General features: G+C 43.2%; 2 protein-coding genes and 1 pseudogene across 2 annotated transcripts in view; 2 read left to right on the top strand and 1 right to left on the bottom strand.

Annotated features, from left to right (window-relative positions):
* LOC140723691 (uncharacterized) overlaps positions 1 to 27852 on the bottom strand; it is an 805012-nt pseudogene that overhangs the window by 361895 nt on the left and 415265 nt on the right.
* Positions 10443 to 18585, top strand: LOC140723687 (E3 ubiquitin-protein ligase TRIM39-like). The gene is made up of 2 exons (XM_073038247.1): positions 10443 to 10629; positions 18035 to 18585. Exons 1-2 carry the CDS (start codon positions 10443 to 10445, stop codon positions 18583 to 18585), a joined length of 738 nt encoding a protein of 245 aa, XP_072894348.1.
* The window catches only part of LOC140723689 (zinc-binding protein A33-like), a 52027-nt gene continuing 48837 nt past the window's right edge, over positions 24663 to 27852 (top strand). Inside the window, exon 1 of the mRNA XM_073038248.1 lies at positions 24663 to 24692. Within this exon, the coding sequence (XP_072894349.1) occupies positions 24663 to 24692 (30 nt within the window). The remainder of the gene's footprint in view (positions 24693 to 27852) is intronic.

A 27852-nucleotide genomic window follows, 5' to 3' on the forward strand; every position in this document is an offset into this window, starting at 1 on the left:
GTTTGCATGCTCTCCCTGTGGCCACGAGAGACTCGGACACATCCCAACGACATGACGGATGAATGGCTAATTACCGTTAACTCTGTGAAGGTGGGGTGGGTGTGCGTGAATCAGATGGGAGCTTATGGGTCATAAGTGAGAATAGGTTTCAGGAAAACGTGAGGGAATGGTGTTGACGGGAATGCACTCAGAAGTAGCATGGACTCCAATAGACCGAATTTAACGACAAAAGGAAACAGAGCACAGCAGTGCAGAATATTAATCTTCACCTTTCATTCAACAGGAACAGTCACACAGCCTTCAGTCCCACATCACATCCCAGTTTGCTGAACTGCGCCAGATTATCACTGAGAAAGAGCAGAGCTTCCTCAGGGATCTCAGGGAAGAAGAGAAGAGGATTCTCGACACAATGGAGAAAAATCTTCGAGAGATTCAAGAGAATATAAGGATTATTCAGGAGGAAATCTCAAAGTTAAAGGAACAGATGGATCAAAAAGACAGTGTGATATTTCTCAAGGTGAGGGATTATATTTCAATTTGTTTCTGTCAAATTGAACTAAATGAACAGTGGTATATTTGAAATAAACACAGCACTGAGGCCAATTCTAACAAATCAATTGTCGCAGTGAAGGTCAAGTCTCTGGATGCTTTCAAGAGAGAGTTAGATAGAGCTCTTATAGATAGTGCGGTCAAGGGATATGGGGAGAGGGCAGGTACAGGGTACTGACTGTGTATGATCAGCCATGATCACAGTGAATGGCGGTGCTGGCTAGAAGGGCCGAGTAGCCTACTCCTGCACCTATTGTCTATTGTCCCAAAACTGAACTTCCACAACTTCTGTACATCCCAGGACAGAATGCAATCTTTTCTGAAATGATTTACTCTGATTATAACACAGAGCTGCTGACTGTTTCCTTAATTACCGCATTAAATATCCTCTAAAATTCCCATTAACACCCAGTTCCAGTCACAGGCTGTGAGTGTGTCTGGTGCGGTGGGTGTGAGGGTCTCTCTGTCAATCAGTGAGAACAAAGAATGTGACCCGCACACCAGACATATCCTCCATAACTGGTTTCCGTCAGATTACGGAAAATTTCACTGTCTCTACTTTTTCCGATAAGTTTTACATGGGATTGTGTCCCATTCTCCGTCATGAGCAGGCCATTCGGTCCATCTTCTCCTACCAATTACCCTCGGCACAATCCTCCGGCCACTTACTCAACACAACCAGCAACAGTGCCCTGAACTCCCTGGTCCCTCACGTGTTTATCCAGCCTCCCCATTACATTCAATCTCTGCTGTTCCATTTCAACCACTCCTGTGGCACTGAGTTCCACATCCTCCTCACTAAATTTCTAGTGCAATTTGTTAAAATCCATCTGGAATTACATCTCCCCACAAGTCTCCCCATAAATAGAGGTACTTCCTCCACCCACACACAATCACATACATCACTGATCTTAAATTCCTCCATCCTATCACACTGACGTCATATCCAGATGATAATGCACAGCCTGTCCTGTCTTCACTGTAAGTTTCATCCTCTCAGTAATGGTCTGACATTCAGAAACTTTCCCTGTAAGTTACCCCGTGGTTCGGTATTGTCCGTGTGTGTGAGTGATTCCGGGAGTGGAAATTTTCAACACTTTGTAATGATTTGGATGAAATTCAGGATGTGGACAGTAAGTCCAAGTCTAATCAGATTTGTGTTTTATTTATTTCAGCAGGAAGCTCGTCGGAACAGAAGGTAGGACATGCTCTTTACTGAAACCCTGAATGGATTTGTAAAATAGTTCAGAACTGCAATTTCTAACCAGCAGTTTAATATTTACAGGATTAATGACGATGTTCAGGAATTGTCAGTGACAGATGAGACCCTACCGGTTGAAAAATTCGATCACCCCTATTGGTTGAAAACAGTGCTGAGAGAAACGCTTGATGCTATTAATCGAGGTAAAACTTACAAAGATTCATTTCTCCTTGTTTATAAAGCTCAATTTAGTTCCAATTTGATGCAAAGATTGTCTGTAATACTGGGCTGAAGGGGAACTGAAGTTTATTCCACATCAACCCCACCGACTGGGAGGCATCACTGTCACATGGTCAGCTGGAGATGTCAGACCCCTGAACACACCAGCACAGGGTCACAATACAACCAATACACGGGACTGGCAGATGAACCACCCTGTCCTGATCCCAGGCACACTGCACTAACACACCAGGACATGAGTTAGGATCTACCAGAGGAACTGGGAATTTAATACTGATGATAATATTGTAGGGAATAAAAGCGGGTATCAGTGTGGTGACAGGGATTGTCAGGAAAATACACAAGTCCTTCATGTGCCCTGTGAGTGCAGACTCTGACTGACACAGGTCTTCCCCCTTCCGGATCAGCATCTCTCACTGTTGTTAGAGGCAGAAGAGGGGAGTGGTCGTGATCGGGGACTGAATCGCCAGGGGAACAGACAGGAGAATCTATTGATGTGAACGGGAAATAAGGTGGATGATCTTGTTGCATGATTACCGATTGTCAGGTATCACGGAATCATTGCTGAAGGATTGTTGTAGTTGGAATCTGAATGTTCAAGGTTACACAATGTATCGGAGGAAGGAAGGAAGGCCGATGGGGTGGTGTGGCTCTACTGGTAAATCAGCAGCAAGATGTGACATAGGATTGGAAGATGTTGAATCTTTTGGGTTGAGGTAAGGAACTGCAAAAGTAAAAATGACACTGACACCAGTCATATACAGGCCTCCCAACAGTCAGTGGGTTGTGGCCCACAGATTACAACTGGAAATAGAAAAGGCTGATGAAAAGGACAATGTTATGATAATCATGGGAGATTTCAACATGCAGGGCAATTGGGAACATCAGGTTGGTAAAGGATCTCAAGAGAGTGAGTTTGTTGAATGCAGTGTGGTGGCTTCCTAGAGCAGTTTGTCGTTGAGCCTACTCGGGGAACAGCTCTACTGGATTGGGTGTTATGTATTGAACCAGAGGTGAGTACTTAAAAGAACCCTTAGGAAGCAGGGTGCTCACAACATGACTGAGTTCAACTTGAAATTTGATCAGGAGAAAGTCTAACATTGTAGTATTTCAGAGGAGTGAAAGAAATTACAGTGGACTGAGAGAGGAGTTGGCCAAAGCAAATTGGAAGGAGATGCTGGCAGGGATGAGAGCAGAACAGAAATGGTGTCAGTTTCTGGGAAAATGAGGAAGGTGAAGGACAGATGTATTCCAAAAATGAATAAATACTCAAATGGCAAAATAGTACAACCTAAAGGTTAACATGCAGGTATAGTCAGTGGTGAGGAAGGCAAATCCAATGTTAGCATTCAATTCAAGGGGTTTAGATAGCATTCAATTCAAGAGCAGGGATGTGATGCTGAGGCTTTATAAGGCACTGGTGAAGCCTCACCTTGAGTATTGTGAACAGTTTTGGGCTCCTCATCTAAGAAAAGATGTTCTGGCATTGCAGAAGGTTCATTTCATAAGGATGATTCCAGGAATGAAAGGGTTATCATACGAGGAACGTTTGATAGCTCTGTGTCTGTACTCGCTGGAATTTAGAAAGATGAGGGGGGATCTCATTGAAACCTTTCGAATGTTGAAAGTCCTAGACAGAGTAGATGTGGAAAGGATGTTTCCCATGGTGGTGGAGTTTAGGACAAGAGGGCACAGCCTCAAGATAGAGGGGGGTCTATTTAAAACAGATGCGGGGAAATTTGAGCCAGCAGCTGGTGAAATTGTGGAACTTGTTGGGTGTATTTAAGGCAGAGCTTGATAGGTTCTAGATTGGACACAGTATCAATGGTTACGGGGAGAAGACCAGGTAGTGGGGCTGAGGAGGGAAAAAAAGGATCAGCCATGATTGAATGGCGGAGCAGACTCGATAGGCAAATGGCCTAATTCTGCTCGTATGTCTTATGGTGATCAGACCACTACATTGAAGCATTGTGAGAATGAGCTCGGACACACCGACAAGCATTGACATGGGTCAAGATTTCATCTCGGGAGAAGCACACACAGAATAACCGGCCTGGCAAAGCTCCCTCACACACATACACAGGAAGGACTGGCAGATTGTAGTCAGAGCCTCAGCAATGTACGTTGTTATTTCCCTCAGTAACCTGGAAACCAATCTCTTCAGAGACAGTCATTTATTCATTTAAACAACTCAACACACCAGACATGTGATGACACACTGTAACATACAAATTCTTCAATGTGCACACTCTCCTTCAATATGTATACCACCACACGGATATTTACCACAATCAACACACACACACACACACACACACACACACACACAGACACACACACACTCACACACACAGGATATACTATCAGAGTGTGACACACGGCCACAGAAATAGGCACAAATTCCAATTTAGGATTGAAATCTGCGGTCCTTACCCAGTCTGTCTGTTCTGTGGCACTGAGCCGCCCTCTGACGTGACGTCACATCAACACTTCACAGACAGACTCCGGGGTGAGATTCCTCAGGAGGATGATCTGGGAGGGTTTGATGGATGTTGAACTCACGGCCCACTTCATCAATCTGCAAGACTAAGATGTCTTCTTGAGCATGGCCCATTTGTGTGTGTTTGCACCCCCCCCCCCCATCCCTCGAACCATTTCCCATCTGTGTACCTGCCCAAATTTATTTTAAAATATTTTATTTTTACCTGTTTCTACAGCATCTGAGGGCAAATTCCATTTACCAACCTCCCTCTCTATGAGAATGTTACCCGATAGACCACTGAGAAAAATTTCCCGTCTCACTTTCAATCTGAGGCCTCTGGTTCTGTACTCCCATTTCTTGGAAAAAGAATCTTTATTTAAGCTCCTTATGAATTATTTCCCTCGATAAGGGGTCATACCTGAACATCCTACACTACAGCTGAATAGCCCAAGCTTATGCACTCTCTACTTTTAACCCAAGCCCCCAGTCCGGGTAACATCCTCCTGAAGCCTCCTGTCCAGTGTAATGACACCCTCCCCATATTCGGGAACCGGAAATGCAGACAATGCTCCAAGTGTGGTCTATCATCGACATCAAAGGCCTTGCTGAATTTCTTGTGGACAGTGTGGAATAGGCTGATGAATACAGGACTGAAGGTGTTTTTTTAGATTGGGAAAAGAAGGGCGGCGTGGGAGCTAAATTCTGAAGGAAGGCAGTTCTGTAAAAAACTTCGCGTACAAGCACAACGAGACTGCGCAGGACAGCGCGGAGAGTTTAAAAAGATGACCACCCTATACAGCGGGCAGCGGACTGGGTGGCAGCAGATTGTAGGGCTCTGGCTCAACGGGCTTAGGCGGTAATGGGAAGAGGCGAGAGCGAGGCACCGACTCTTTTCCTCCCCTTGGCAAATCGGTCCGGACGGACGGGGTAATAGCAGGGCACATTAGCTAACGGTTTAAAAAGTCCGTGTGTTTGGCGAAGTAAGTGGGTGAGTAGACCTATCTTTCTTTGTTTCATTCCTGTAGAATTAGTTAGCATGTCTGCAGGGTTAGTGCTTTGTTCAGGGTGTCAGATGTGGGAATCCTGGGAGACCTCCAGCCTCTCTGATAGCCACATCTGCACCAGGTGAACCGATATTCAGCTCCTCGGAGACCGTGTTAGGGATCTGGAGCTGCAGCTTGATGACCTACTGCTTATTAGAGAAAATGAAGAGGTGATAGACAGGAGCTACAGGGAGGTAGTCATCCCTAGGCTACAGGGGTCAGAAAACTGGGTGACTGTCAGGAGTGGGAAGTGAAATGCCCGGATAGTGGAGAGCACCCCTGTGGCTGCCCCCCTCAGCAACAAGTATATCGTTTCAGATGCTGTTGAGGGGGATGACCTGACAGGGGACGGCCACGATGACCGGGTCTCTGGCACTGAGCCTGGCGCTGTTGTGCAGGAGGGAAGGAGGGAGAAGAGGAATGCGGTAGTCATAGGGGATTCCATAGTCAGGGGAACAGACAGGAGATTCTGTGAGCCTGGTAGAGATACCCGCATGGTGTGCTGCCTCCCAGGTGCCAGGGTACGGGGTGTCTCGGTTCGAGTCCAAGATATTCTGAAGGGAGAGGGCGAGCAGCCAGCTGTCTTGGTACATGTTGGTACCAATGACATAGAGAGGAAAAGGGAGGAGGTCCTAAAGAGAGATTTCCGGGAGTTAGGAAGGGAGCTGAGAAGCAGGACCTCCAGGGTAGTAATCTCAGGATTGCTACCTGTGCCAAGTGCTAGTAAGGGCAAGAATAGTCGGATCAGGCAGATGAATGCGTGGCTGAGAGACTGGTGCAGGGGACAGGGCTTCAGATTCTTGGATCATTGGGATCTCTTCAGGGGGAAGTATTACCTGTTCAAAAAGGACGGGTTACACCTGAACCATAGCGGGAATGTTTAATAGAGCTGTTAGGGAGGGTTTAAACTAATTTGGCAGGGGGATGGGAAACCGGAATGATAGAGTGGAGGAGGGGGAAAACGGAAATAAATCTAAGATAGTGAGCAGTAAAAATGTCAGGAAGGACAGGCAGGTGATGGGGCAAATTTGCAGCCACTGGGATGAGTTGCAGTGCAATCAAAAGAAAACGTATCAAATACTGGACTTAAGATGTTATACTTAAATACACACAGCATAAGGAATAAGGTGGATGATCTTGCCGTACAGCTACAGATTGGCAGGTATAATTTTGTGGCCATCACTGAGACGTGGCTAAAGGATGAATGTTTCTGAGAGCTGAACGTCCAAGGATACACGGTGTATCGGAAGGATAGGCAGGTAGGCAGAGGGGGTGGCGTGGCTTTATTGGTAAGAAATGATATTAAATCATTAGAAAGAGGTGACATAGGATCGGAAGAATCTTTCTGGGTTGAGCTAAGAAATCGCAGGGGTAAAAGGACCCTGATGGCAGTTATAGACAGGCCTCCTAACAGCTGCAGTGAGGTGGACTACAAGTTACAACAGAAAATAGAAAAGGCTTGCCAGAAGGGCAGTGTTATGATAATTGTGGGGGATTTTAACATGCGAGTGGATTGGGAAAATCAGGTTGACATTGGATCTCAAGAGAGAGAATTTGTAGAATGTCTACGAGATGGCTTTTCAGAACAGCTTGTTGTTGAGCCCACTAGGGGATCAGAGGTACTGGATTGGATATTATGTAATGAATCAGAGGTGATTAGAGAGATTGAGGTGAAGGCAGCATTAGGAGGCAGTGATCTTAACATGATTGAGTTCACTGTGAAATTTGAGAAAGGGAAGCCCAAATCCGATATGTCGGTATTGCAGTGGAGTAAAGGAAATTACAGTGGCACGAGAGAGGAACTGGCCAAATTTGACTGGAAAGGGACACTAGCGGGAGGACGACAGAGCAGCAGTGGCTGGAGTTTATGCGAGAAGTGAGGAAGGTGCAAGACAGATATATTCCAAAAAAGAAGAAATTTTCGAATGGAAAAAGGATGCGACCGTGGCTGACAAGAGAAGCCAATGCCAAAGTAAAAGCAAAGGAGAGGGCATTCAAGGAAGCAAAAATTAGTGGGAAGACAGAGGATTGGGAAGTTTTTAAAAGCTTACAAAAGGAAACTAAGAAGGCGATTAAGAGGGAAAAGATGAACTATGAAAGGAAGCTAGCAAATAATATCAAAGAAGATACTAAAAGCTTTTTCAAGTACATAAAGAGTAAAAAAACAGGTGAGAGTGGATATAGGACCGATAGAAAATGATGCTGGAGAAATTGTAATGGGAGATAAGGAGATGGCTGAGGAACTGAATGAGTATTTGCATCAGTCCTCACTGAGGAAGATATCAGCAGTATACCAGACACTCAAGGGTGTCAGGGAAGAGAAGTGTGTGCAGTAACAATTATGACAGAGAAAGTACTCAGGAAGCTGAATAGTCTAAGGGTAGATAAATCTCCAGGACCAGATGGAATGCACCCTTGTGTTTTGAAGGAAGTAGCTGTGGAGATTGTGGAGGCATTAGCAATAATCTTTCAAAAGTCAATAGACCCTGGCATGGTTCCGGAGGAGTGGAAGATTGTAAATGCCACTCTGGTATTTAAGAAGGGGGCAAGGAAGCAAAAAGTAAATTATAGACCTGTTAGCTTGACATCGGTGGTTGGGAAGTTGTTGGAGTCAATTGTCAAGGATGAGGTTACCGAGTATCTGGAGGCATATGACAAGATAGGCCAAACTCAGCATGGTTTCCTTAAAGGAAAATCCTGCCTGACCAACCCTTTGAAATTTTTTGAGGAGATTACAAGTAGGCTAGACAAGGGAGATGCAGTGGATGTTGTGTATTTGGATTTTCAGAAGGCCTTTGACAAGGTGCCGCACATGAGGCCGCTAAGCAAGATAAGAGCCCATGGAATTACAGGAAATTTACATATGTGGATAGAGCGTTGGCTAATTGGCCAGGGATTCCATTCTGGTTGTCTGCCAGTTACCAGTGGTGTTCCACAGGGGTCCGTGTTGGGGCAACATCTTTTTACATTGTATATCAACGATTTGGATTATGGAATAGATGGCTTTGTGGCTAAGTTTGCTGATGATACAAAGATCGGTGGAGGGGCCGGTAGTGCTGAGGAAACAGAGAGTCTGCAGAGAGACTTGGATAGATTAGGAGAATGGTCAAAGAAGTGGCAAATGAAATACAATGTCGAAAAGTGTATGGTCATGCACGTTGGTAGAAGAAATAAACGGGCAGACTATTATTTAAATGGAGAGAGAATTCAAAGTTCTGAGATGCAACGGGACTTGGGAGTGCTCCTGCAGGATACCCTAAAGGTTAACCTCCAGGTTGAGTCGGTGGTGAAGAAGGCGAATGCAATGTTGGCATTCATTTCTAGAGGAATAGAGTATAGGAGCAGGGATGTGATGTTGAGGCTCTATAAGGCACTGGTAAGACCTCACTTGGAATACTGTGTGCAGTTTTGGGCTCCTTATTTAAGAAAGGATGTTTTGACATTGGAGAGGGTTCAGAGAAGATTCACTAGAATGATTCCGGGAATGAGAGGGTTCACATATGAGGAACATTTGACCGCTCTTGGACTGTACTCCTTGGAGTTTAGAAGAAAGAGGGGGAACCTCACAGAAACATGTCAAATGTTAAAAGGCATGGACAGAGTGGATGTGGCAAAGTTGTTTCCCATGGTGGGGGAGTCTAGCACGAGAGAGCATGACTTAAAGATTGAAGGGCGACCATTCAGAACGGAGATGCGAAGAATTTTTTTTAGCCAGAGGGTGGTGAATCTGTGAATTTCTTGCGGCAGTGGAGGCCTGGTGATTGGGTGTATTTAAGACAGAGATTGATAGGTATATGAGTAGCCAGGGCATCAAAGGTCATGGTGAGACGGTGGTGGAGTGGGACTAAGTGGGAGAATGGATCAGCTCATGATAAAATGGTGGAGCAGATTCCAACGACTGAATGGCCGGCTTCTGCTGATTTGTCTTATGGTCTTATTTGAATGCACCAGTATACGTAATAAGGATCTTGTAGCACAGGTAGAGTTTGGCAGGTACGACTTAGGTCAAAGGAATAAAGGCATAGACAATTCTGTAAACAGGGGGAAATTCAAAAATCAGAGGTGCAAAGGGACATGGGTGTCCTTGTGCAGGTTTCCCTGAAGGTTAACTTGCAGTTTGTGTCAGTGGTAAGATTGGCAAACTCAATGTTTGCTTTCATTTCGAGAGGATTAGAGTACAAGAGCAAGGATGTAATTCTGAGGTTTTAATAAGGCATTGGTCAGACCACACTTGGTGTATTGTGAGCAGTTTTGGGTCCCTTCTATCGGAAAACATGTACTGGCATTGGAGGGGGTCCAGAACATTCACAAGAATAATTCTGGGTATGAAAGAGTTAACATATGAGGAGTGTTTGATGGTTCTGGGCCTGTACTCACCGGAGTTTAGAAGAATGGCTGATTTATTATCCCTCTCAACCCTATTCTCCCGATTCCTCCCCATATCTTTTGAGAATCTGAACTAATCAAGATGTTTACTTATTAACTTCTGCTTTAAAAATCAAACAGGAGAAAATCTGCAGATGCTGGTAATCCAAGCTACGCAGGTCCTGATGAAGGGCCTTGCCAGATCTCTCTGACACCTGTCTGGAGAGAGTTGATGTTGGGAGGATGTGGGTGGGTTGAGAACGGTAAGCACAGCCTCCAACTATAGGGATGTCCATTTAGGACAGAGATGAGGAGGAATTCCTTTATCCACAGGATAGTGAATTTGCCACAGGCAACTGTGGAGGCCAAATAATTGAGTATATTTAAAGCAGAGTAACACACACAAATTGTTTGGGGGGGACGTCATGTGATGACGTGGGATCGAGACGCGGATATCCAGCTCTCCCGTAAAAAAAAACTAATAAATTAATGTTTAAGTGAAGAAAAGTTAGTAAATATTTCCTAAAAACTATGTCTAAACAACTCAGGATTTTCCTTCGATATGCCTCCTAAACAGACAAAGAAGAAAACTATTACTTTGAAGATAGTACAAGTTGAGCCGGCCACCATGAAGAAGCCTCGGACTCAAGAGCATCTCAATCCGGCGATACAGAACAGAAATCGCCCACAGCATCAATCGTCTGCAAGAAGGAACAACAGGAACTACGCGTGCGCGCCGGAAAGGGCATGTGCAAACATTAGCACATTGAACTACAAATCCCAGCTACGATTGGAAGCGGAAGTGACAATGAAGCCGCGGTGGATTCGGATTCTCTGGAACATACAGATGAAGATGAGGAGGTAAAAGAAGAACAACAGGAAGAGATTGGATGTGGAAGATATTCTGGACACAATAAGAGTTCCTTCTTTGGTGCAAATAATGCATGAATTAAAAAAACTTAAAAATAATACAAGAAGATATTAAAAATATGAAGGCTATGTTTGATAAAATGGTGAAAAAACAGGAGAAAATGGACAAGAAAGTTAAAAACCTGGAAGAAATAACGGGAGACACTATTGAGAGAGTGAAGAAAATGGAAGATAATACTCTTGCCTGGACATTAGAAAGAAAACGACTGTTGAAAAAGATAGACGTGCTTGAAAATTTTAGTGGACGAAATAAAATTAAAATTGTTGGCCTTAAAGAAGGGATAGAGGGAGAGGATCCAATAATTTTTTTTGAAAAATGGATCCCGGAAAAATTGGAAATGGAAGAGGGAACCCAGTTGATTGAAATCAAAAGGGTCCACAGAGCTTTAAGATCAAAACCCACGACCAATCTTGATAAAATGCTTAAGATATCAAGATAAAGAAAAGATCCTGAAGGCGGCTGCCCAATATGCCAGAAAGAAAAATGAGCCATTGATGATAGAAGGGAAAGCAGTTCTTTTCTATCCTGATATAAGTTATGACCTTTTGAAGAGAAAGAAGAAATTTAAGCCAGCGAAAAATGTTTTATGGGAAAAGGGATATAAATTTATATTACGCCACACAACAACACTGAATTTTTTTTGGATGACGGAAAAAGAAGTTTTTTTACTGATCATCGGGATGCAGAGGAGTTTGCACAGGAACTTCAAAATATTCACTAGTCACAGTAAAGATTTAAAAGTGAAACAGATTAAAGATGAAGACAGGGACACTGAAGTGAGTTGACGGACATTAAGGACAGAAGAATATTTAAATATACTTTTAATTATATGATACAGGGGGAGAAAGGTAAAAATTTGAGAAATATTAATCGAGAGTAGTGATATTATTCTTTCTTATATATACTTTTTTTCATGTTACGGGGGAGCTGGAGGAACTTCGGATCGATTGCTAGGGGATTCACATGTGTAATCATGGCATTTGCCATGACCCGCACAACGGACGGGAGTAATATTGTGTTTTTTTTTATTCACAAAATTAGCAGGGGTTTTATTTTTCTTTTATCTTTCTTTCTTTGCCTGGATGATCGGAGGCGAGACACATAGCAACATGGAGAATTTTAAAATAATTCCCCAAGGTACTATGAGAGTTGAAATATTATGTATTATTATAGACTGGAGTAACCACGTTAAAAAGAATGACTAATTTACTGATTTTTTAAAGTATTAATGTTAATGGGCTTAATGGACCGGTGAAAAGAAAAATAATTTTAACATACATTAAGAAAATGAAAATAGATATAGCTTTTATACAAGAAACACATTTAACAGAGATAGAACATCAGAAATTAAAGAGAGATTGGGTCGGAAATGTTATAGCAGCTTCATTTAATTCAAAAGTGAGGGGAGTTGCAATTTTGGTCAACAAAACTTTACCAATTAAAATACAAAATGTATTAATTGATTCTGCGGGAAGATATGTAATTATACATTGTCAAATATTTTCAGAATTATGGACTCTTACTAATATTTATGCACCAAATGAAAACGATGTAAAATTTATACAGGAGGCTTTTTTGAATTTGGTTGACACACACGATAAAATATTAATAGGTGGAGAATTTTTGTCTAGACCCAGATTTAGATAGGTCAACAAAGGTCGTTACAAAACCAAAAGTAGCAAAATTAACTTTATCATTGATGAAAGATTTAAATTTGATTTATAAATGGAGAACAATTAACCCAAGAGAAAGAGATTATTCATTTTATTCAAATAGACATAAAATGTATTCAAGGATAGATTTTTTCTTACTATCAGCGAATATTCAAGACAGTGAAAAATATGGAATATAAAGCAAGAATATTATCAGATCATTCCCTCTTGATAATGACAATGATATTGATGGATAAGGAGGAATCGATTTTCAGATGGAGATTTAATTGAATATTATTAAAACGTCAAGATTTTTGTGACTTTATGAAAAAACAGATTCAAGTTTTTTTAGATACAAACTCACATTCAGTTGATGATAAATTTATATTATGCGAAGCGATGAAGGCATATTTGAGAGGCCAGATAATACGTTATACTTCTAAAATTAAGAAGGAATATATGGTAGAAATAGATCAATTGGAAAAAGAGATTACAAATTAGAAAAAGAATCTCAAAGATATATGACACAAGAAAAACAAAGACAACTTGTTAATAAGAAACTACAATATAGTACACTTCAGACATACCGAACAGAAAAAAGCAATTATGAAAACTAAACAGAGATATTTATGAACTAGGTGAAAGATCACACATGATTCTTGCTTGACAGTTAAAAACAGACCAGGATTCCAAAACGATAAATGCAATTAGAACAAGTGTAAATAAAATTATTTATAAACCTTTATAAACTTTAAATATTTTTTATTCTGAATTGTATCAATCAGAATCACAAAATGATATTGTTGAGATAGAAAAGTTTTTAACACAAATAACTCTCCCAAAATTGAATTTGGAAGAACAGAAGGGATTAGATGTGCCTTTTACATTAAAGAGGTCGAAGAAGCTCTCGGATCACTTCAGAGTAATAAATCTCCAGGAGAAGATGGTTTTCCGCCTGAATTTTACAAAAAGTTTAAAGATTTATTAATTCCTCCTTTTATGGAGCTAATACACCAAGCGGAAAGAACGCATAAACTTCCAGAATCTTTTTCGACAGCTATTTTAATAGTATTGCCAAAAAAAGACAGAGATCTTTTAAAACCAACATCATATAGACCTATTTCTTTGTTGAACATGGATTATAAAGTGATAGCAAAGATTTTATCTAACAGATTATCTAAATACTTACCAAAATTAATACACATGGACCAAACAGGATTTATTAAAAATAGACAATCGGCAGATAATGTAACTCGGTTACTTAGCATAATTCATTTGGCACAAAAGAGGGAAGAAATGAGTGCAGCAGTTTCTTTGGATGCACAAAAAGCATTTGATAGATTGGAATGGGATTTTTAATCTAAGGTATTGGAAAAATATGGATTAGGAGTATCTTTTATAAAATGGATTAAAACCTTAAATACTAACCCCAAAGTTAAAGTGGTGACAAATGGCCAAATTTCAATATAATTTCAGTTAACAAGGTCAACTAGACAAGGTTGTCCATTATCACCTGCTTTACTTGTGTTGGCGATAGAACCATTAGCTGAATTAATTAGAATTGACTTAGATATTATGGGTTTCAGAGTTAATCTGGAGGAATATAAAATTAGATTATTTGCTGATGATGTTTCTGATTATCTAACTAACCCATTACGTTTGTTGCATAAATTATCTTCTATTTTGGAAGAATATGGGAAAATATCAGGGTACAAAATAAATTGGGATAAAAGTGAAATTCTACCACTTACTAAAGGAGATTATAATCAATGTCGGTTAATAACTCAATTTAGATGGCCAATAAATGGTATAAAGTATTTAGGCATAAGAGTTGATCATGATATAAAGAATTTATATAAATTAAATTATTTGCCATTATTGAAACAAATTCAAGAGGATCTTGATAAATGGATGATGTTACCAATAACATTAATAGGTAGAGTCAATGCTGTAAAAATGAATATATTCCCTAGATTAAAATATTTATTCCAAACATTACCAATACAATTATCGCAGAAATTTTTTCAAGAGTTAAATAAATGTGTGAGGAAATTCCTTTGGAAAGGTAAGATGTCAAGAATATCGTTGGAAAAATTGACATGGAAATTTGACCTAGGAGGGTTACAATTACCAAATTTTAAGAATTATTACAAAGCAAATCAACTTAGAATTATTGCATCTTTTCTTGATGAAGATAAACCAGCATGGATTAGAATAGAATTAGACAAAATAGGAGAAAATATACCAGAAGATTTTATATATAAATGGGAATCTAAATGGATACGGGAAAAGAAAGAATCTCCTATACTAAAACATTTGATTGATTATGGAATAAGATAAATGTTGATGATGAGATAAAGAAATCTTTATTAGCAAAGAGACCTTTAATTCAAAATAAACTTATCCCTTTTACAATGGGTAATCAACTTTTATATAACTGGCTTCACAAAGGGATTAGATATATAGGAGACTGTTTTGAAGGAGGTATATTAATGTCATTTGACGAATTAAAGAATAAATATAAAATATCAAATAACACTCTTTTCTGTTATTTCCAATTAGGACTTATTTAAGGGGTAAACTGGGTCAAACAATGTTATTGCTGAAACCTATTATGAAACTTTATTTCATAAAGGAAAAAATTAAAAAAAATATATTTCTGGTATGTATAATTTGATTCAAAAACAGGCAATTAACAAGGAATTCATAAGTCCAGACAAAATTGGGAAACTGATTTGAATATTAAAATTGATGAAACAAGTTGGTCAAGATTATGTCTTGACAGTATGACAAATACAATAAATGTTCGACTAAGATTAGTACAATATAATTTTTTACATCAAATATATATTACACCACAAAAAATAAATAGATTAAACTCAAATTCATCTGATCAATGTTTTCGATGTAATCAAGAATTGGTAATTTTTTACACTCTGCTTGGTCTTGTTCTAAAATTCAACCTTTTTGGACAAATTTAAGAGGTTTACTGGAACAAATTATTGGAATACAACTTCCACACAATCCAATATTTTTTTTACTAGGTGATATTGAAGGGATAAAATCAAAATCCAAATTGAATAAACATCAGAAAGAATTCATAAAAATTGCATTGGCAGTAGCCAAAAAGGCTATTGCAGTTACTTGGAAATCGGATTCATACATTCATTCGTCGGAAGAATGGAATTTTTTTGCTGCACTCCACTTGAAAAAATTACTTATAATTTAAGAGATAAATATGAAATATTTCTGAAAATTTGGCCCCCTTATTTACAAAAAATAGGATTAAATATATAGGTGCTCCGAAGATAAAATTACTGGTTATCTGGGAAAGAAATAAATATACATATTAAAGCAATTATGAACTCCATGGAGCATGTGGGGATCTTCCGATATCCAGGCATTCTTTCTTTCTTTATTTATTTTTTCTTCTTTTTTTTCTATCGGGATGTTGGGGGGAGGGGGAAGGGTTTTTTTTTCTTTCTGTAACCTATTTGAAAATTAAAGTAACACACACAAATTGTTGGGGGAACAGCAGGCCGGGAAGTTTCTATGGAAAAGAGTCAACAGTCCACGGTTCAGACTGAAACACTTCATCAGGACCTGTGTGCTTAAGGGTTCCTGCAAATTCATCCCCTGTCCTAATGAGGGGCTGCGGGGGATGGGGTTGTGGGAAAGTGGACAAAGCCATCCTCATCTGCCATCTTTGCCCCCTCTCGCTTCTCATTACGTCTACACACACAGTTCACCCACAGGCTTTCCACCCCTCCCCCTCCTGATTCAATCTGCCATTCATCTCTCCCGTACTGGTTCCCATTATCACCTCCTTTACTGTCTCAAACCATCACACTGCCCCACTTCACACTCACAAATGAATGTGAACATTGAATGAAGGGCCTGTTCCTGTGCTGTACTGCTCTATGTTCTCTATTCCCTGTTTCGAAGAATGAGAGATCACATGGAAACACAAAATTCTTTCAGGGGACAACAGGCAGGAGTGAGGGAGGATGGTTCCCCTGTCCGAGTCTCCCCCCGATCCCCGGGACCGCGCTGTCCGAGTCTCCCCCCGATCCCCGGGGCCCGCGCTGCCCGTGTCTCCCCCTGATCCCCGGGGCCCCGCTGCCCGAGTCTCCCCCCCGATCCCCGGGGCCGCGCTGCCCGAGTCTCCCCCCGGTCCCCCGGGGCCGCGCTGTCCGAGTCTCCCCCCGATCCCCCGGGGCCGCGCTGCCCGAGTCTCCCCCCGGTCCCCAGGGCCGCGCTGCCCGAGTCTCCCCCCGGTCCCCGGGGCCGCGCTGCCCGAGTCTCCCCCCGATCCCCGGGGCCGCGCTGTCCGAGTCTCCCCCCGATCCCCGGGGCCGCGCTGTCCGAGTCTCCCCCCGATCCCCGGGGCCGCGCTGTCCGAGTCTCCTCCCGATCCCCGGGGCCGCGCTGCCCGAGTCTCCCCCCGATCCCCGGGGCCGCGCTGTCCGAGTCTCCCCCCGATTCCCTGTGCCGCACTGTCCGAGTCTCCCCCCCGATCCCAGGGGCCGCACTGCCCGAGTCTCCCCACCCGATCCCCGGGGCCGCGCTGTCCGAGTCTCCCCCCGATCCCCGGGGCCGCGTTGCCCGAGTCTCCCCCCCATCCCCGGGGCCGCGCTTCCCGAGTCTCCCCCCCCCCCGATTCCCGTGGCCGCGCTGTCCGAGTCTACCCCCCCCCCCCGATCCTCGGGGCCGCGCTTCCCGAGTCTCCCCCCGCCCCCGATCCCCGGGGCCGCGCTGCCCGAGTCTTCCCCCCCCCCCGATCCCCGGGGCCGCGCTTCCCGAGTCTCCCCCCCCCCCCCCCGATCCCCGTGGCCGCGCTGCCCGAGTCTCCACCCGGTCCCGGGGCCGCGCCGCCCGAGTTTCCCCCGATCCCCGGGCCGCGCTACCCGAGTCTCCCCCCGATCCCCGGGGCCGCGCTGTCCGAGTCTCACCCCGATCCCCGGGGCCGCGCTGTCCGAGTCTCTCCCCCGATCCCCGGGGCCGCGCTGCCCGAGTCTCCCCCCGATCCTCGGGGCCGCGCTGCCCGAGTCTTCTCTCCGATCCCGGATCCCGCGCTGCCCGAGTCTCTCCCCCCGATCCCCGGGGCCACACTGCCCGAGTCTCCCCACCCGATCCCCGGGGCCGCACTGCCCGAGTCTCCCCACCCGATCCCCGGGGCCGCGCTGCCCGAGTCTCCCCCCGCTCCCCGATCCCCGGAGCCGCGCTTCCCGAGTCTCCCCCCCCACCCGATCCTCGTGGCCGCGCTTCCCGAGTCTCCCCCCCGATCCCCGTGGCCGCGCTGCCCAAATCTCCCCCCCGATCCCCGGGGCCCGCGCTGCCCGAGTCTCCCCCCGATCCGTGGGTCCGCGCTGTCCGAGTCTCCCCCCGATCCCCTGGGCCGCGCTGCCCGAGTCTCCCCCCGATCCCCGGGGCCGCGCTGCCCGAGTCTCCCCCCGATCCCCTGGGCCGCACTGTCCGAGTCTCCCCCCCCCCTCCCTATCCCCGGGGCCGCACTGCCCGAGTCTCCCCCCGATCCCCGCGGACTCTCTAATTCTCTGCTTCTCCCCCCAGTCTCTGTCACCCTGGATGTGGAAACGGCGAATCCGGAGCTCGAGGTGTCTGAGGATCGGAAGAGAGTGAGATGGACCGAGACCTGGAGGGATCTCCCTGACACCGGGAAGAGATTCACATACTGGGAATGTGTGCTGGGATCGGAGGGATTCACATCGGGGAGACATTACTGGGAGGTGGAGGTGACGGGGAATCGGTTCTGGTGTCTGGGAGTCGCCGCAGAGTCTGTGGATAGGAAGGGACGGTTCAGTCTGAGTCCGGAGACCGGATTCTGGACCATCAGGCGGAATGGTGACGTGTTACATCGGGATTATGACATGTACAGTCTCACCTCCCCCCAGTCCCGTCTCCCTGCCGGTCCCATCCCCGGGAGGGTGGGAGTTTATCTCAGTTACGAGTCCGGGACAGTTTCATTTTACAACACGGAGACCAAGTCCCATCTTCACACCTTCACTGGGAATAAATTCACGGGGAAACTTTATCCTTTCTTCCGGACTGGGGATGAAAACCAGTGGCTGAGAATCTGCTCCGGTTCCGCTCCGGGTCTGTAAACGGGTTGGGTCCCGGGACCGGCGTCAGGGGTAAATTCCCTGTAAATATAAATGTGCGGAGAGTGCAGCTGAATACGTGGCTGAGGAGATGGTGCAGGAGGGAGGGCTTCATGTTTCTGGACAATTGGGCTTTGTTCCCGGGAAGGTGGGGCCTGTTCCGACGGACGGTTTGCCCCTGAACTGGAGGGGGACTAACATCCTTGCGGGTAGATTTGCTAGTGCTGCTCGTGGGGGGGGGGGGGTAAAAAAGATTTGCAGAGGGAGGGGAACCAGATTGTTAGAGCAGATAGTGAGGTGGAGGAGGATAAAGGTCATGCAAGCACTGCATGTATAGACAGAAATCAAAGGTTTGTACAATTAGGTTGTAAATTAATTTTCAGAGCTTTAGAAATTGTAGAAAATAAAGATTTCCAAAAAGATTTTGATGAAGAACATATGTGAAAAAGTGGCTACATCAGTTTTAAACCTATCACAATAATTGTCTATGTCAGGAAATATTTTGGATAGTCTCTCCTTTGTTAAATAGTAACAGTGAACAATTTTAAATTGAATTAAACACTGATTGGCACATATTAAAGAAGAATTGACCATCTTCATTAACAAAGGTCATATTAAGTTCTCTCTCCCAAACTTGTTTAATCTTTAGTGATTAAGGGATCTGCTTTTTTTTGCAGATTTATTTATTTTTATTATCATTTATTTTGTCATGGTTGATTGATGACTTTTGAAGAGTTAATTAGCAAATATTCTCTCTCTCATACACACTTACTGCAATATCTTCAGGTTAGAAATTTTTTTTACAAAAATTAATTATCTAAGTTCCCATATATGCAAGAATCTGATTTGTTGGATACTATTTTGAATATGAATCCTTCAGTAAGAGAATTTGTAATTCTCATTGGTAGAATTTATAATTTATTTTTAATACATTAATACAAAAAAGATAACCTCCCACCTAAGGTTTATACATGATAGAATTATTCGTTGTTTCAGACATGATAGAGGGGGAGGGATGAAAGGGGGAGGAGTGGCATTACTAGTCAGGGAAAACATCACAGCTGTGCGTAGACAGGACAGACCGGAGGGCTTGTCTACAGGGGCCATATGGGTGGAGCTGAGGAACGGGAAATGTGTGACCACACTAATAGGGGTGTATTAGAGACCGCCCAATAGTCAGAGAGAATTGGAGGAGTGAATCTGTATAAAGATAGTAGACCTATGTAAGAAACAGTAAGTTGTAATAGTAGGGGATTTTAACTTTCCACATATTGACTGGGACTCCCAAACTGTAATAGGGCTATAGCAGGTAGAGGCAACAAAGAGCAAATGAGTTACTTGAAGAGTATAGAAAACGTAAGAAAATACTAAAGAAGGAAATCAGGAAGGGAAAAAGAAGACATGAGGTGGCTTTGGCAGATAATGTGAAGGAAAACCTGAAGGGTTTTCTACAAGTATATTAAGAGTAAAAGGATAGTAAGGGACTAAATTGGTCCCCTAGAAGATCAGAGTGGTCGTCTATGTGTGGAGCCTCACGAGATGGGGGAGATCTTAAACAGTTTTTTTTGCATCAGTATTTACTCAGGAAACTGGCATAGTGTATATGGAAGGAAGGGAAACAAGCAGTAGTGTCATGGAACATTTGTAGATTAAAGAGGAGGAGGTGCTTGCTGCCTTACATCGAATAAAGGTAGATAAATTCCCCGGGCCTGACATGATATTTCCTCGGACCTTGAGAAGAGACTAGTGTAGAAATTGCAGGGGCCCTGACAGAAATATTTAAAATGTCTTCAGCCACGGGTGCAGTGCCAGAGAATTGGAGGGTAGCTCATGTAATTCCGTTGTTTAAAAAAGGCTCCAATAGAAAACCAGGTAACTAAAGGCCAGTGAGCCTGACATCAGTAGTATTCAAATTATTGGAAGATGTTCTCAGAGAGCGGATTTACAAGTATTTGGACAGCCAAGGGCTGATTAAGGATAGTCAGTATGGCTTTGTGCATGGTAGATCGTGTTTAATGAATCTCGAAGATTTTTTCAAGGAGGTTACCAACTAAGTAGGTGAAGGAAAGGCTGTGGTTGTTGTCTACATGAACTGTAGTAAGGCCTTTGACAATGTCCCACATGGGAAGTTAGTTCAGAAAGTTCAGACATGAGGTGTCCATGGAGAGGCTGGAGAGATTGAAAGAGTTCAGAGATTTACTAGGATGATGCCAGGTCTTCAGGAGTTGAGTTACAGGGAAAGATTGAACAGGTTAGGACTTTATTCCTTGAAGCGTAGAAGAATGAGGGAAGATTTGATAGAGGTTTACAAAATTATGTGGGGTATAGACAGTAAATGCGAGTAGGTTCTTTCCATTTAGATTAGGAACGATAAATACGAGAGGACATGGTTTTAGGGTGAAAGGGGAAAGCTTTAGGGGGAACATTAGGAGGAACTTCTTCACTCAGAGAGTGGCGGGAGTGTGGAACGAGCTGCCATCTGACGTGGTAAATGCGGGCTCACTCTTAAGTTTTAAGAATAAATTGGATAGATACCTGGATGGGAGAGGTCTGGAGGGTTACGGACTGGGTGCAGGTCAATGGGACGAGCGGAATAAAGTTTCCGCACAGACTAGAAGCACCAAATGGTCTGTTTTCTGTGCTGTAGTGTTCTAAGGTTCTATGGAGTGAAATAAACACGACATAAGAATTGTCGATCGATTAATATTAACTCGTTCACCGCATCCGTCAACTGAACAGAAACATTGGGGATTCAGCAGCAGTTGCGGGCGGCCGGTCCTGAGCTCCCCTGGGTACTAAAGTCCACCCGTATTGAGACAGGTTAAATGGGACAAGTGGGGGCGGTGCTGACTGGAAAAGACAGTGAAGATTGTTCATTAAGTTCATCTGCCATTTCCTTGTCCCCCATTACTACTTCACCAGCATCATTTTTCCAGTGGTCCCGTATGAACTTCTCCCTTTCACTCTTCATGTAACTGAAAACTAAACTTTTCGTATCCTGATTTATATTATTGGCCAGTTTGCCCTCATATTTCGTCTTGACCATTCTTATGGCTTTTTTTGTTGCCTTTTGTTGGATTTTAAGAGCATCCCAATAATCCAACATCCCACTAACCTTTGCTACCCTATATGTCATTTCCTTAGGTTTAACACAATTATTACATGCCTTTTCCAGCTCAAACTATGAATTGATTTAAAGTCAGTCCCATAATTTAATAGTTTTTATCTGAAAACTATCTACCCTCGCAAAGATTGTACTGAAGACTGCATTTGATTTTTCTTCAGCCTTGTACGCTTCACATTGAAATAGTATGTGTTTCGACAGTTTCATTATGACAAAATGTATACAACACAGAATTAAGTTTTCCAATTAGTTACAAGGCATAATTAAGCATAGAGTGGGCATTTCTAAGTCGAATCAATATCATTCCTTCCCTTGTTTTAAGCCATTCTTCTATAAACCCAACAGGTTTATGTATTCTGTAAAGGTGTCTGTCCTTATGTCCATTATCCTACGTCTTGCCATAAGCCCCCAATTCTTAACATTACCAAACCTTTAGCTTCTAATTTGCTAAGTGGAAGGTCTATATCCACAGGTTAACATTTAACAGCTTTTGGTGCTAAACAGTCAACATCATCATTTCCCTCAACAGTGTGATGTGCAGGGCCCATAATGTGCAGAGATATAAATTAAACTTTATATATGAAATACCGTTTGACAAGTTTCCAACAGTCAATCTGACCTACTGACAGAATGACCTGTTTAAGACTCATCAAAACCGAAATGTATTCTGAGCAAATTATAAGTACCAATTTCCTCCACCCACTGTAAGCCTATACTGTTGGCAAAGAATTCTGCTTTTTCTGCTGATAAATGGCTGTAAGTCATTTCTTTACCATTATCTGCAATTCAGGCACACAAAAACAGCCGCACCAACATCCCCAGTTAACTTATCTTTTGATTCATCTGTAAAAATGGTTACTGTATGATAATAACTTTCATTAATATACTGATGAACCAACAGACTCTCAGGCAGAACCGAATCCAATCGTGTAACCTAAAATCAACTGAAGTCATTGGAAAAAACAAGATGGGGTTACAGAGAAAGCTACAGTGGGACATATTGTATCATCAAATACACCCATATTCCCAGCGTGGTAAGAACCCAGCCACCCAAAACAAAAAACACTCTTCTTGTGATGTCCCCAACCGTCCTCCAGCACACCTTTAACAGGATGATCATTTCCTTGCCCCCGCAAATTAATCCAGTATGTTGACATCAACTTGAACCTCTGTTACTTTGAGGACAATTCTCCCATTGCAATCAGTAAATCCAAAATGGGAGACAACATTACTGCACCAGAACACAATCTTAAAGTCTGTAATTGTACCACATACAAACATTTTTAATTTGAAGATGAAGCTGATCCATAAGCCACATAGACATTATCAAGAACAGATCAAATTAAACAAGTATAATTGGTCATCAAAGATTTTCATGTTGCACCCAAGAATACCCACATAGATGTCTGAGGAGATTTAAACCTCCTTTACATGTATCAATTATTTTACTGATAGGTGCTTCCATGTCAGCTTATTATCCATCCACATACTGAGAAATCTTACCACTGACACTTCCTCAAGATATTAATCATATAATTTAAAATCAAGTGCAAGTCTATTAATGCTGTTTGTAAACCACGTAATGTGTTTTAACGACTGAAAGATTAAAATCCTCATCAATCTGCCTACTGTTTGACCTATTAATTGTAAATTACAATTAATACCTCTAATCTATAAAGCTACGTCATCTGTATATTGTGATTTACCCAGGGTATCCCATTTTCCCATCTCAGAGAAAATATCATTAATCATAATATTAAATAGCGAAGGGCTACAAATACTGCCTTGTGGGATCCCATTCTCTATCTCGGAGAAACACAAACATAACATGCCGACCGGTACATGGACAGTCCATCCAAAAAAAACTCAGAAAAATTATACAATGTCCCCCTCACTTCTAATTTAATCAAAAGTCCTTTCTTCCATATCATTTCCCTTTTCAGTATCAAGAAATACTGCTATTACAACATCTTTACTTAATTGTGCTTTCCGAATATCATCTTCCAAACCTCAAACTGAATCTAATGTCATTTCACCCTTCCAAAATCCACTCTAATAAAACACTTTATCACCACTCTTTCCAAAATATGACTCAAGCGCTTGATTACCATACATTCCATAAGTTTACATAAATGAGACGTTCACGATATAGGCCCTTAACTAGAAGGATCAAATGGGGATCTGCCAGGTTTTAGAATTGGCACTACTATTTCCATTTTCCATGAGGAAAGTAGATGCACAATTCAAACATTTAATATTTTCACAAAAGCGAATTATATACAATTTCAAATACCACTCTTTCCTGGGAACACCTGACCTGCATTATTAATAGACTTCTTAAATTCATACAAAGAAATCTGTCCATCAGTGATACTATCATTGCTACAGCTGACTTCCATCACATCATTCCATCACTGAAAAACATATCCCTTCATTGTTTAACGTCTTCACTTAAATTATCCTGATTATGAATCTCAACAAATGACCCAGCCAGTAACACAACCTTCCATGTTTCAGTAACAATCATTTTGCCCTCATTAATCAACACTGGAATATTATGATCCCCACAAATCCCCCCATTTTCTAAATCATATCCCAAACAATTCCAAGTTTGATATCCCTTCCAATATTATCTCCATATAACCTCCGGTAAATCACCTCCTTCCTCACCACGGCCTTTGCCCTTTTATTGTTAATAATGTAACTCGGAGACTGATGCATCATCACATAAAAACTCACATTTCTCCCAATTTGCTTCCTGTCCCGTTATAAATCCAAATCCAAACTCACAGACAGGAAGGGTGACTGACGTTTACATAAACTAATCACCCTCCGAGTTCCGATTTGAGCGACAGGCACTGCAGCCAATAGCAGCAGGGGTTAGTGTTAAGTCTGAGCTACGATAGGCTGGAGGAAATCGGCCCATGATCAGCCCCTCCTCTTCCGCTCCATCGTCATGGCGGAGTTCACCGAGTCGCTTCTATCGGTATCGCCGGCCTCGGCGCCCACAAGGACGGGTGTGATTCCCCTTCGCGCCTCGGTGGGTCTGTTTCGGTGACATCTGTGGTGGCTGACGAAACATGCTTTGACAGGGAGCGAGCGAGGACAATGACTACAACTTCCAGAAGGCCCCACTGATGACATTGTGGTGTTGTAAGGTACAAAAGCAAAATGGAGTAAAATGTAATGCATTACGTTTTCTGTACTGTGTCGTGCCTTCATTAAAAAAAAAGTGAGATTCTAGCGAGAAATAGAATGAACATTGGACAATACAGCACAGTACAGGCCCTTCGGCCCACAATGTTGTGCCGACTCTTAAACTTTGCCTCCCTAAGCTTAAATTCCTCCATATACCTGCCTAGTAGCCTCTTAAACTTCACTAGTGTATCTGCCTTCACCACTGACTCTGGCAGTGCATTCCACACACCAACCACTCTCCGAGTAAAAAATCTTCCTCTAATATCCCCCTTGAACTTCCCTCCCCTTAACTTAAAGCCATGTCCTCTTGTATTGAGCATTGGTGCCCTGGGGAAGAGGCGCTAGCTGTCCACTCGATCTATTCCCCTTAATATCAACTATACCTCTATCATTTCTCCTCTCATCATCCTTCTCTCCAGAGAGTAAAGCCCTAGCTCCCTTAATCTCTGATCATAATCCATACTCTCTAAACCAGGCAGCATTCTGGTAAATCTCCTCTGTACCCTTTCCAATGCTTCCACATCCTTCTTATAGTGAGGTGACCAGAACTGGACAGAGTACTCCAAGTGTGGCCCAACCAGAGTTTTATAGAGCTGTATCATTATATCGCGACTCTTAAACTCTATCCCTCGACTTATGAAAGCTAACACCTCATAAGCTTTCTTAACTACTCTGTCTACCTGTGAGGCAACTTTCAGGGATCTGTGGACATGTAGCCCCAGATCCCTCTGCTCCTCCACACTTCCAAGTATCCTGCCATTTACTTTGTACTCTGCCTTGGAGTTTGTCCTTTCACAGTATACCACCTCACACTTCTCCAGGTTGAACTCTATCTGCCACTTCTCAGCCCACTTCTGCATCCTATCAATGTCTCTCTGCAATCTTTGACAATCCTCTGCACTATCCACAACACCACCAACCTTTGTGTCTTCTGCAAACTTGCCAACCCATCCAGGTTGTTAATAAAAATCACGAAAAGCAGGGATCCCAGAACTGATCCTTGTGGGACACCACTAGTCACAACCCTCCAATCCAAATGTACTCCCTCCACCACAACTCTCTGCTTTCTGCAGGCAAGCCAATTCTGAATCCACCTGGTCAAACATCCCTGGATCCCATGCCTTCTGACTTTCTGAATAAGCCTACCATGTGGATCCTTATCAAATGCATTTCTAAAATACATGTAGATTACATCCACTGCACTACCCTCATCTATATGCCTGGTCACCTCCAAAAAGAACTCCATCAGGCTTGTTAGACATGATCTGCCCTTCAGAAAGCCATGCTGACTGTCACTGATCAGACCATGATTCTCTAAATGCCAATAGATCCTATCTTTGTGAATCTTTTCCAACAGCTTTCCCACCACAGATGTAAGGCTCAATGGTCTATAATTATCCGGACTATCCCTACTACCCTTTTTGAACAAGGGGACAACATTCGCCCCCCTCCAATCCTCCGAAACCATTCCCATGGACAATGAGGACATAATGATCCTAGCCAGAGGCTCAGCAATCTATTTCCTCGCCTCGGATGCAGAACTGGGAAGTGGCAGATGGAGTTCAACACAGATGAAGAGATTCATTTCTGCAGGTCAAATCTGAACACAGAATATAATATTAATGGTAAGACTCTTGGCAGTGTGGAGGGTCAGAGAGATCTTGGGGTCCATGTCCATACGACACTCAAAGCTGCTGTGGAGGTTGGCAGTGTTGTTAGGAAGGCGTCTGGTGTGATGGCCTTCATCAACCGTGGGATTGAGTTCAAGAGCTGTGAGGTGATGTTGAAGCTATATTTCTCCCAACCTGTACATAAGTAATTGTACCCCAACACGGCAGGGCTGTGGGCTTAGTTGGACCCCACTTGGGAGTCCTGTGTTCAGTTCCGGTGACCTCACTACAGGAAGGATGTGGATACTATAGTGAGTGTAGAGTAGATTTACAAGGATGTTGCTCTTGGATTGGAGAGCATGCCTTATGAGAATAGATTGAGTGAACTTGGCCTTTCCTTCTTGGAGCGACGGAGGATGAGAGGTGACCTGATAGAGGTGTATAAGATGATGAGAGGCTTTGACCATGTGGATAGCCAGAGGCATTTTCCCAGGCTTGCAGTGACTAACACGAGGGGACGTAGTTTTAAGCTGCTTGGAAGTCGGTACCGAGGGAATGTCAGGGGTAAGTTTCTTACACAGAGAGTGGTGGGTGCATGGAATGCACTGCCTGCAGCGATGGTGGAGGTGGATACAATAGGATATTTTAAGAGACTCTTAGATAGGTTCATGGAGCTTAGAAACGTAGAGAGATATACGATCAGGAAATCATAGGCAGTCTCTAGAGTAGGTTACATGGTCAGTACAACATTGTGGGCTGAAGAGCCTGTAATGTGCTGTAGATTTCTGTGTTCTGTGTCAAAGACAGGCAGAGGGATTTGTTTAAATGGACAGGAGGACAGCATGGAAAGGTTGGGACGAAGGGTCTGTGTTAGTGCCGTAAGGGAGGGGTTCTGTCCCAACCATCGACTCTATTCCCCTCAACAGATGCTGCCTGACTTGACAACGTTCTTGAAAAGTTACATTCAGTTCCGCTTAGCATTCTGTGCAAAGGATGTTTTGTGCTGGAAGAGTGCAGAGGAGATTCATCATGATTGAGGGGGCTTGTGTTCATAAGTCCATAAGGCATAGGAACAGAATGAGGCCATTCAGCCCATTGAGTCAGCCACCTTTCCATCATGGCTGATCCCAGATCGCACTCAATTCCAGATATCTGACCTCCCGCCATATCCTTTGATGCCCTGACCGATCAAGAGATGATCAACTTCTGCCTTGAATATACCCACACACTCGGCCTCCACCGCAGTCTGTGGCAGAGCATTCCACAGATCCAATACACCCTGGCTAATAAAACTAATAAGCTGCTTACCTCTGTTTGAAAAGGTGGCCCCTCAGCTTT

This window comes from Hemitrygon akajei, unplaced genomic scaffold (assembly GCF_048418815.1).
Source record: "Hemitrygon akajei unplaced genomic scaffold, sHemAka1.3 Scf000126, whole genome shotgun sequence".
NCBI classification, from domain to species: domain Eukaryota; kingdom Metazoa; phylum Chordata; class Chondrichthyes; order Myliobatiformes; family Dasyatidae; genus Hemitrygon; species Hemitrygon akajei.

Bases quoted from the DNA above. Each gene is read 5' to 3' on its own strand.
- LOC140723687 (XM_073038247.1), top strand. From the start codon at position 10,443: ATGCCTCCTAAACAGACAAAGAAGAAAACTATTACTTTGAAGATAGTA. The intron at 10,630-18,034 runs GTGCAAACATTA...TTCTCCCCCCAG, and splicing joins GTGCGCGCCGGAAAGGGCAT to TCTCTGTCACCCTGGATGTG.